The sequence below is a fragment of the Elephantulus edwardii genome, unplaced genomic scaffold (genome assembly GCF_000299155.1).
Source record: "Elephantulus edwardii isolate Elephantulus edwardi_28Jun2011 unplaced genomic scaffold, EleEdw1.0 scaffold00009, whole genome shotgun sequence".
Lineage (NCBI taxonomy): Eukaryota > Metazoa > Chordata > Mammalia > Macroscelidea > Macroscelididae > Elephantulus > Elephantulus edwardii.
In genome coordinates, this window is record NW_006399759.1 from 5980003 (window position 1) to 5991121 (window position 11119).

At 42.8% G+C, this 11119-nt stretch overlaps 1 protein-coding gene across 1 annotated transcript in view; it reads right to left on the reverse strand.

The window, feature by feature from the left end:
• Positions 1 to 11119, reverse strand: part of CAD (carbamoyl-phosphate synthetase 2, aspartate transcarbamylase, and dihydroorotase) — a 42594-nt gene that overhangs the window by 26782 nt on the left and 4693 nt on the right. The window contains exons 4-16 of the mRNA XM_006880697.1: positions 10770 to 10912; positions 10446 to 10587; positions 10118 to 10289; positions 9767 to 9952; positions 9486 to 9598; positions 8798 to 8943; positions 8430 to 8561; positions 8059 to 8292; positions 7726 to 7947; positions 7364 to 7552; positions 6251 to 6375; positions 5953 to 6083; positions 3206 to 3318 (exon numbers count right to left, since the gene is read on the reverse strand). Coding sequence (XP_006880759.1) covers positions 3206 to 3318; positions 5953 to 6083; positions 6251 to 6375; positions 7364 to 7552; positions 7726 to 7947; positions 8059 to 8292; positions 8430 to 8561; positions 8798 to 8943; positions 9486 to 9598; positions 9767 to 9952; positions 10118 to 10289; positions 10446 to 10587; positions 10770 to 10912 — 2048 coding nt within the window. The remainder of the gene's footprint in view (positions 1 to 3205; positions 3319 to 5952; positions 6084 to 6250; positions 6376 to 7363; positions 7553 to 7725; positions 7948 to 8058; positions 8293 to 8429; positions 8562 to 8797; positions 8944 to 9485; positions 9599 to 9766; positions 9953 to 10117; positions 10290 to 10445; positions 10588 to 10769; positions 10913 to 11119) is intronic.

Consider the following 11119-nt stretch of genomic DNA (forward strand, 5'->3'; position numbering starts at 1 on the left):
AAAGAAACCATAACCACCACCTAAGCAGATATATGCACACCCATGTTTACTGCGGCTTTGTTCACAACAGCAAAGAGTTTGAAATAACCCAAGTGCCCATCAACAAACAAATGGATAGAGCAGCTCTGGTATATTCACACAATGGTATATTTGGTATATTATGTTGCATTGAAAAACAAGGAACTCATGAAATATTATACAAAATGGGTGAGCCTGGAGGACATTATGCTGAGTGAAATATGTCAGTCACAAAATGACAAATACTGCAGAGTGCCACTGTTGTAAAATGGGACCGACATCGGGGTTGGGGGAAAGCTAAGAAAAGAGGGGATAAATAATATATACTGCATCGAAACAGACGAGGGAGAGAACTATTTAGAAGGAATATATGATTAGCTATTATTGTGATGACAAGAGTCCAGAATGGAAGTTGCATAATAGAGTGGACTTGGGGTATGGGGTAACTGTGTAAACAAGGAAAAAATTTTTTTCCTACTTTTCAAAGAGAAAAGCGAACTGGGGGAAGAGATGGGCAGGAAGGAAAGTGTTCAACAATGAATGAATGGAAATCCAAAGTCTCTGTAAACTTTCATTAAGATTTATAAAAACACACCAAAAACCCTATTTTTTAATATAGAAGGTTAGAATATTCTCAAATTTATTCTAGAAAGAAACAAACACTGATACCAAAATCAGACAAAAGAGACACCACCAACAAAGAAAATTATACATCAGTATCCCTCATGAACATCAATGTAAAATTTCTCAACAGAATCCTAGCCAATAGAGACCCATGTAATGTATAAAAAAAATCACCGAACATGACAGACCAAGTGTTATTCATATCAGATATGCAAGGATAGATCAACATGAGAAAAAGTTCACTGTAATTCACCATATAAACAAAAGGAAAAGAACTACATTATCATATTAAGAAATGAAAAATAGGCATTTGACAAAGTTCTACACTCTTTTTTTTTTTAATGTGCGTACCGTCAAAGTGGATCTGACTGGTACAGGAGGCGACTGTTCCTCCTTCTTCAGCAGAGCATCTGGTCGATTTGAACCGTGCACCTCTGGGATTGCAGTGCAGTTTCCTGCCACTAGGCCACCAGAGCTCGCCAAGTTCTACACTCTTTACTGACGAAAATATTCAACACAGTAAGAATAGTAGGAAATCCCTCACCATAATTAAAAGTATACATACAGGCCTCTCCTCCATATTTTCTTTCAAGAAGGAGGCCTGTGCCTTTGGGATGGAACTTTCTAATAACTCTATCTTTACCCTTTACCTTCAAAAAGAAAAAAAGGCATATATACAAAACAAACAGCTAATAACATTATTCTAAGTGGAAAGAGATTTTCTGTGGGCACTCACCTTGTGAACATGGACCAGACAAGGATGCCCTTTATTACCACCTCTATGTAAGGAGGGGCCAATCCTTGGAGAGGGACATCATGCTTGGTAGGGTGGACGGCAGTGCAGGAGGGGCAGGCCCTCTAGGAGGTGGACTGATTCAGTGATTAGGGTAATCAGGATGGGTGTTTCAGAGACAGTGCGATTTGCACAAGACAGAGCAGAGTTTAGGGCTGTTGTACATAGGGTCGCTATTAGTCGCAAGTGACTGGATGGCACGTAACAACAATATGCCAACACACTAGAGTCCCTTGCTGAAGTCACTGTGTCAATCCACCTCACTTGGCTTCTTCTCCTTCACTGATCCTCCATTCTCTCTAAGCAAGATATTAGTCCCTTTCCAAAGAATAGCCTCTCTTAGATACATGTCCAAAGTATGGCGGACAAAGCTTCAGCATCTTCGTCTCCAAGGGGAGCACTGTGGCTGCACTTTTCCCAAGACCCTTACCTCATACCATAAAAGCTAAGAACTTAGGGGTAAAACCTAAAATGAAAAAGATCATCAAAGAAAGACTGAGAAAAACTTAGAAGCCCTAATTTAGCACATAAGTAGATTACCAAATATAATTGAAAAAGCACAACAGCAAAGTATAAAGTAGGTAACTGGGTCCTCCTAAAAATGAAATCGCTTTGTGCATCAAAAGACTTCTCCAAAAGAGTAAAATGGGAATATACAGATTAGGAGGAAATATCTGATGAGATGACTAGAGATTCATCACAAAAATTTGTAGAAAACATCAAATATCAGTACGAAAAAGACAGAATATTCAATTAAAAATGGACAGAGGACATGAAAGACACCATTGAACAAGACATACAGATGGATAATGAATACATGAAGAAATGCTCAAGATCATTAATATTAGAGACTCAAATCAAAATAATGAGATATCATCTCAAGCTGGCAAAACCAGGAATGCTCAAGACAGCAAAATATATATGCTGAGGAGGGTATGAAGAGACTAAAAATCTCACATATTTCTGGTGGGAATGTAAAATGATACAATCACTATGGAAAGCAGCTTGGCACTTCCCCAGAAAGTTAGGAATAGAAATACCATTTGATCCAGAAATCCTAGTACTCAGAATATATAGCCCAAAGAAATACAAGCTGCCACAAGAGCAGATATATGTATAACACCCAAGGTCACGACCGCATATTTGCAATAGCAAAGAGATGGAAACAACCCAAGAAGGTTACATGAAAGGATAGAGAAACTAGAGGACACTCACCTAATGGAGTACTATGCAGCATTAAAAAGAAAGAATCCAGAAAACACTGCATGGCATGGCTACATCTAGAGAATATTACATTAAGTAAAACTATGGTATAGTACTACTGTTACAAAAAGCTAGGACTCACATACAGAAGGATGGGAGAGTAGAAATTAATGTGTAGATAAATGGGTGAAAAAAAAGCAGCATACAATAAGGAGCTGACTAGACATTGTAGCAAACTAATTACATTAGTCAATTGTAATTAATCCTCTAAAACAAAGTATGTATGAATGATTGAAAAGCCAGTATGATTTACAAACTTTCACTTAAGGAATCCAAGTAATTTTCAGAAATACATAATACTTTCCCCTTCTAGTCTAACAATACTTTTTATGCTGTTGCTGCAATGGTTAAAACATATCTATCTCAAAATTCCTAGCAAGTGACCAAAACACAGCAAGTGACCAATAAAGGACTTACTAATCCTACCGATAATAAGCTTACAGACTGGGAGAAGAGAAGTAGGTCTGTTTTGAAGGTGTCTTTGCTGTGAAGCGTGGCACTGCTTACCATATCGTTGACTGGCTTTACGGTGTGATCGAAGCCCACACAGTTCTCATCCACCATGCGCAGGGCCTTCTGGAAGGCTTCCTCAAATGAACGCCCAATGCCCATCACTTCCCCTGGAAGGACAGGAGGGAAAGATGGAGAGTAAGACACATTTAAGATGTCTATGGTTTACAGTTATCCAAGACCTTCTCTAGGCAAGTCTCCTAGGATGGGATCCTTCATTCTGATGAAATCTTAAACTTGGACTCTTCTCCCTATCACACTTTATGGTTTACAGATTTTCAGTTAGTAAAAAGGAATTAAAATCCCCAACACAAGTATGTGGATGTTGGGACATATGACAGTAAATCACAGACGCCCAAACCACTTAAGAGTTACTCAATTATTTAACTTGCTTTATTCACAATGAGATGATGCCACCTGGACGGAATCTGTCTCATCTTTAAGAACTTTAGGCGAGCTCTGGTGGCCTAGTGGCAAGAAGCTGCACTGCAATGCTAGAAGTACACGGTTCGAATCCACCAGATGCTCTGCTGGAGAAGGAGGAAAAATCTCCTCCTGTACCAGTCAGATCTGATTTGACGGTACACACACACAAAAATAATCAAAAGAAAAAAAAATTTTAAAGAAAAAGAACTTTAAAATGTTTGGATAATAGATCGCACTACTCTTTGAATCTGTTCAAAGTGAATCACAATTAAACTATCATTTTAGAGCATATTTTTCCATATTCATTCTTTAATTTTAGCATATACTTCTTTTCCCATTGTATTTCCTCAGACTGTCATATAATACTACACTCACCAGTTTAACTCTTATGTATTTACCATGAGTTAACTGAACATTTATGATGCTTCCAGGTACTGATCATTTTAAGTGAGGCACAACCTTCTCTGTGTTTTGGATTAATCTCCATGTAAGTATCCAGAAGTGCAATATAGAATGTAAATTTTCTGGAATTTAGTAAATGCTAATTACTTTACAGAAGACTGTGCTTTATAATACAGAGCATGTATTTAAGACTCACCTTACAAGAGGTGAGCCTAACAATTTCAATTATTTTTTGTGAATAAGTACTTTGTTGGTGAACTGTTGCCATAAAGACCAGTCTAGACCCTATGGAGCAATTCTACTCCATGAGTAGAAATCTACTCAACAGCACCTATTAACTGGTGTGAACAACTCATTTTAACCAGATTTTTATTTAGTAAGGAGAGAGATTCAACCTATGGCCAGGCGTGCTTTCTTCTTTTGCAGTTTTTATTCATGCACTCTACACACTTACCCCAAGGTTGTCAAGCTTTTCTATCAATTTTTTTTCTTTTTATAATTCTAGCATTTACTTCTAAAATTTTTTTAAAAATCACCAAGATAGTACTTTCAGTGTTAAGGAAGTGGGTTCTGAGGGATATTGTTCAATTTTTGGTAATGTCATTTCATATTTTTACAAAACTGTAAACCCTATGGGGCAATTCTGTCTTATGGCTATATTATTTTAAAGTCACAAACAAGAGAACACCCAAACACCCACACATACATGCTAAAAATTTTTGGAAGCATATAATTGGTCAAAGGAATACACCTCTGTGTGACAAGACTACAGGCATTTTGCTTAATAAAACTGTATGTATTAACTTTTAAATACTTCATGTATATTAAAACTTGTGCCACAAGAACACTTAAGTGATGCAAAATATTTAGATGTTTCAATGCAGGAATCAACCTCTGATGATCCTATTTTTAATCCATTTCTTTGAGTCACAATTTAATTTATGGCTCCATTCCCATGTTTATCATCATTTTCCAATAACAGACATTTATCTCCAGAAGGAATAACTTGGCAGTCTTGCAAAACAGCTAAAAATTCTGAAATAATATCTGAGCTTAGACTAGTTTGTTTAAAGGCTCCTCCTACTGCCTTAATAGAAGTTTGCAAGGAAATGTTCTTTATCCTTTATACCATGGTGGCACTTTTTGTCTGGTACAAGCAGATGCTTATTTTGGTCAAAATGTTCTAGAGAACAGTCTACAGCAAATAAAGGGACACTGTCAAGAAGCATATGAACTCAATACCAAAATACTCCACCACCGCTTAAAGGCTGACTATTCCAACCACACTCAATGTTCACTAATAAACTTCCATGTTAACAAAAAGGGCTTCAATGTCCTGGTTTGAATGTAAAACATTTGCTCTTGACCAAGGCTGAAGAAAACAAAGAATCGGGAGTCTGGGAAGAACGGCTTCTACTCACTAAACTGGATTTAGAGGGGTTCACTGGAAAACAGCAATAACTGTTTCCCTGAAGGACTGGTATTTAAACTAACTGAACAAAATGTCACTAGCTTACCAGTCTAGGGAGAAAGCTAGGGGCAAACAGTCATGTGGATGAAATGGTATAGGAGTTTCACAGAAATAAGAATGTAGTGCAACAGAAAAACAAAAGTGGGCAACTAGGAGTCAGGTCTAGTTCTCGATTCTTGGCTCTGACAATTTCCCTTTGTGGGTGCCTCAGTTTACTATCTGTAAAATGAGAGAGCTGAGACAGTCTGGTTGCTATTAGACAATCACAGTGATTCTGAAGTAACATGGGCAGTAGCAGTAGCGTGTGTATTCTGACCAGGATTTGGCTCTGGGAAACCTTGTTTCTAAGCAGCTATAAGGTAAAAGCCATGTCACGGACCTCTGACACTGAGATTCCTGGTATTAATGGGAACCCAGGGGGTGACTGGGGAAGGGCATGTCTCACCAACACTCTTCATGCAGCTCCCGATCTTTGTACTGACACGCAGGAACTTGCTGAGGTCCCAGCGAGGGATCTTCACCACACAATAATCCAGACTTGGTTCAAAGGCCGCTGTTCCCCCCGTCACAGAGTTCCTGGGAGCCGTAAAGTGTAGGGTGTGAGTGACACAAAGAATTAGATTCCAGGTAGCTCTCCCCATGCCCACCAATCCAGGCCACTTGATTTCATTTTCCCTGCCCATGAATTTTTTTTTCAGGTCCCCACCCATTTATCATCCTGATTTTTCTCCTTGTTCCCATACCTGAGCTCAGGCAGAGGGATGCCCAAAGCGAGCTTGGCTGCCACATAAGCCAGAGGATAGCCTGTAGCTTTGCTGGCCAAGGCGGAGCTTCGAGACAGTCTGGCGTTTACTTCAATGATGTAATACTGCAAGAGGGAAAATGGGCAAAATTGCCAGATAATGGTTTTAGAAGACCATACCTAGAGGAGAACTTAGAAAAGAGCCAATCCGGCTTTCCCACAAGGACAGGTGAGGAGATACAAGTGTCTGCTTCCAAACCAAAAAGGTCAGTGGTTGGAATCCACAGGAGAAAGATGTGGCAGTGTGCCTTCATAAGGATGACAGCCTTGGGCACTCTGTAGGAGAGTTTTTACTCTGCTCTCTAGGGTAGCAAATAGTGAGAATGGACTTGACCGCAATGGAGTTTGTGGCTCTGCCCCAAAGGAACGGGTAAGAGAAAGGCCTTTTCTACACCAAAAGTAATACTGAATTGTTATCTAGGGTTTTTAGGACTCGACGGCACTTAACAACAACAACAAGGCCTCGCAAGAGTACTGAAGAGCAACGATATCAGACTGGAGACTAAGGTGTTCCTGATCCAGGCTATAGTCTTTGCAATTACGTGCTATGCATCACAGAGTTGGACAGTGAATAGGGATGATAGAAAGAGAATTGATGCCTTTGAGCTGTGGTGCTGGAGAAGGGTGTTGCATATACCATGAAGTGCAAGGAGAACAAACACGTTTGTCCTAGAGAAGGTGAAGCCAGAATATTCCCTGGAGTCAAGGACTCTGAGGCTTCGTCTGACATACTTTGGGCATGTTGCAAGGAGGGACTGGTCCTTGGAGAGGGACATCATGTTTGGGAGAGTGGAGGGACGGCGCAGGAGAGGAAGACCCTTGATGAGATGGATTGATTCTGTGAGTGGAGTGGTGGGAATGAAATGTGTCAGAGACGGTGAGGCTGGCACAGGATAGAGCAGTATTTAGGGTTCTTGTACATAAGGTTGCGATGAGTCGCAAGTGATTCAACAGCACATAATAACAACAACAAGGCCTCTTGGTCTAAGATGAAAAAAATTGCAGGAGGAGGTGGTAGAAGTTAGAATATGAGTTTTGGGACCTACAGTCTTACCTGTTCAGACTCAGGGTTCAAGGCATATTGCACATTGCATTCCCCAATGATTCCCAGGTGCTGTGTCACCTTGATAGCTGTCTGTCGCAGGAGCTGGTACTCTCTGTCATTTAGAGTCTGGCTTGGAGCCACCACTATAGATTCACCAGTGTGTATGCCAAGTGGGTCTAAATTCTCCATGTTACACACCTATAAAGGGATGGAAAGTCTCACGGGAGTCAGTGCCAGAAGCACCCATTGAGTCAGGAGGCCACATAGCCTGCTATCTGTGCCTGTACCCAACCAGGAACCGAGGGACACGGGACCATCTTCTAAGAGCTCATATCGGCCAACAGTACTCCCATCTTTCTCCCATCACTCACCGTGACACAGTTCCCATAGGCGTCTCTCACCACTTCATACTCAATCTCTTTCCAACCCTTCAAGGACTTATCCACTAGAACTTGACTGGTGTGAGCAAAAGCTGGGGCCACAAGACCAGAGAGCTCCTCCTTGTTGGAGGCAAAGCCCGAGCCCAGGCCCCCCAGGGCAAAGGCTGCTCGCACCAGCACAGGATACCCTAATCGCTCGGCTGCTGCCTGGGCCTGCAATGAGTGGAAGACATGAACAAACAGGTGAAGGTCTTGATCTCTTGCTGGCCAGAAAGGAAAAACCCATAAAGAAAATGGCACTAACTACCCAAGCACTTCTCAAACCTGTTCAAGAGAATTTGCGGCCTCACTGGGGGCCACGTGCTCTCCAATCTCTGCCATCCTGGTGGCAAAAGCACGTCGATCTTCAGTCAGCTCGATGGTCTCCACAGGTGTGCCCAGGACACGCACCCCATATCGAGCTAACACTCCAGCCTTGGTCAGCTCCACACCACAGTTCAGAGCTGTTTGGCCCCCAAAAGTCAGCAACACACCATCAGGGCGTTCATTACGGATCACCTGAGGTAGCAAAAGTGAGACAGTACATATAGAATCGTGAGGGGAAAGCAATGGATCAATAAAGTTTAGAAAGCCAGAGTGACTACCGACCGAATCCCATGCCCAGCATACCACGAGCATCCTCCTCCAAATCATACCTGCGTTACATAGTAAGGTGTTATGGGAAGGAAATACACTTTGTCTGCCAATCCCTGGGAGGTCTGCACTGTAGCAATATTAGGGTTGATCAGTAATGTCTGGATGTTTTCCTCCTTTAGGGCTTTGATCGCCTAAGAAAGCAAAAATGGTTCATATACTTTTAAAAAAGCAAGACTGAAAAGCCTTACACCAGTGTGTCTCCTCTGCTTTGCCTCCCTATACTCACTCAGCACTTACTAACTTGTAACCCTCACAATCTCATCTTTTCTCATTCACTTTCTCAGCACAAGACGTGTTAATGCCTGTCTTTCACCCTATCCATTCTTGGTATCACACACCCAGACAGGTGGAGGTGGCCATGCCTTACCTGGGAGCCTGAGTAGTCAAATTCTCCAGCCTGACCAATGGAGAGACCTCCTGAGCCCAGTATGAGAACCTTTCGGGGTGGTGAAAGCCCAGAGCCAGGAGTGGGAATCCCAGGGGTACGAAGGTGCTGAGTTAGTCGCTCTCGAACTGTGGAAACAGAGCAACTCATAGAATGTTAGGGCTGATGATCTGAGAAATTACCTTTACAGAATTCAGAATAAGTCACGTAGCTAATGAGTAAAGAGGGGGAATCAGAATGCAGGACTCATGACCTACTGAGTTCCTCTCAACAGCTGTTGCTATAATGTACCATCAAGTTATAGTTGACTCTCTAGCAGGTTTTCAGGGGCAGGAAATTGCACGGGAGGAGAGAGCCCATCTTTCTCCTACAGAGCAGCTGGTGGATTCAAACCACATGCCTTTAGGTTGGCAGCACAACTCCTAACCACTAAGCCACAAGAACTCCAGGTAGAAGCAGCACAAACTAATCTTCCTGGCTTGGCTATCTTCCTGCCTACCTGTCATTTCCTCCAAACCACCTCTGTCAGCTTCTTATATCACACTCAGCCTAAGCCCTCCTAGAAACTAACCCTTGGCTTGTTGTTTGGGGTTTTTTTTTTTTGGTTTTTTAAATTTGTTTCCCCTTTGGCTTGTTTAGGTCAATAGCCCAGCTCTACTCAGATGCTTACCAGTCTGGCCCCCCGGGTTCCCAGCTGTGGCATCTTTCACAGTTTCCAGGAAGATGTCAAAAAGTGAGTCCATATCTGAAGGGCCCGCCTTGTGCTCTGGGTGAAACTGCACACTGTTGAAGAAATTGGTTATGTAACCTGTCATCTCCACAGGCATGGAAAGTGGGTAGTTTTAAAGAGGACACAAGTCAGTCGCTATGGTTTACTTTTTACTTAAGGCCCCTGGGACTTCAAAGTGGTAGAAAGGCCTACCGAACCCAGCCAGGATATCCCAGGCTTACCTGAAGAAGGGCAGGCTGTCATGTACGATGCCTTCATTGGAATGATCATTGGCATTGACAAAGAGTGAAGTCCAGCCTGCTGGTAGTGAGTCGGTTTCGACAGCAAACCCATGGTTCTGAGATGTCAGAAAACAGCGTCCAGAGCCCACCAGCAGGCAGGGCTGGTTATGGCCTCGGTTCCCGTATCTGGAGATGGAGGCATGTAAATCCCAGGCCACCTCCAACCTCCCATCACTACTGTAAATCACACATGCCTTATTGTTCTACTTCCACTGGCCGCCCCGTCCTATTTCAACACTAACTCTAATCCCACCCTCAAGACCCCCACCCTCTTCTCCCTGAAAGTCCCACCTCATCTTGTAAGTTTTGGCCCCAATAGCCAAGGCCAACAGCTGGTGTCCCAGGCAGATCCCAAAGACCGGTCGTGGATTAGGCTCAGATAAAACACGGCTCAGAGTTGCTACCACATTCGGACAGGAGGCAGGATCACCGGGGCCATTGCTTAGGAAGAGACCCTCATACTCTGGAGTGAGCAAAAGACATGACCTCAAAACCAATACTTCAACTTGTAGTCCTTACTATTAAAGCAGAAATGCTTGTCTTCTTTTCTACAATTCATTTTGACTCTTAGCAAGCGGACCTCCTGGTGGAGGGCCACGTACAGCCCTGAGCTACTTACCCTGGCTGTCTAATTCATGGTCCCAGGGTACCACAGTGACCTCCGCACCACGTTGGCAGAGGCACCGGATCTGATTATACTTGAGGCCACAGTCCAAAGCAAGGATTCGAGGTGCTCCCCCTGCATTGAATACTCGTGGAGCCTGAGGAACAGAGAAGTATAAAGGGCAATACTCAGCAGCTAGAATCAGACACTATTAGTTATCTCCACTACCATCCCTACCTTCAACACCTCTCCCTGGTTCTCCCTCTAGTGTGGAGGCCAAACATGAACTGAATGTAACCTCTACGGTACCACAGCTTGGAGCACTCTACCCCTCTATACCTTAATGGAGACTTCTGGCACCAGGGGGCGGGAATTGGGGTCCAAAAATGGCAGAGACGCAGGCTCTGTCCCATTCTGGACCAGCTTCCCCAGCAGAGACCCTTGTTCCCGCAACTTCTTCGTCAACTCCCGAGTATCCACACCTGCCAAAATGAGTATTCTCAGAGATTATACTCTCCCAACGTAGCCTTTCATGCACAGCTGTGCTATGGGCAAACTACTGGAAATGCACCCCCAGAAAGAACCCTTGACTAAATTCTAACTGCACTAAACCATCATTCTAGACCTACTGGTTTGCAGAAAATAATACCAAGAAACAAAAGAGCATGTTGTTGTTGTTATGTGCCGTC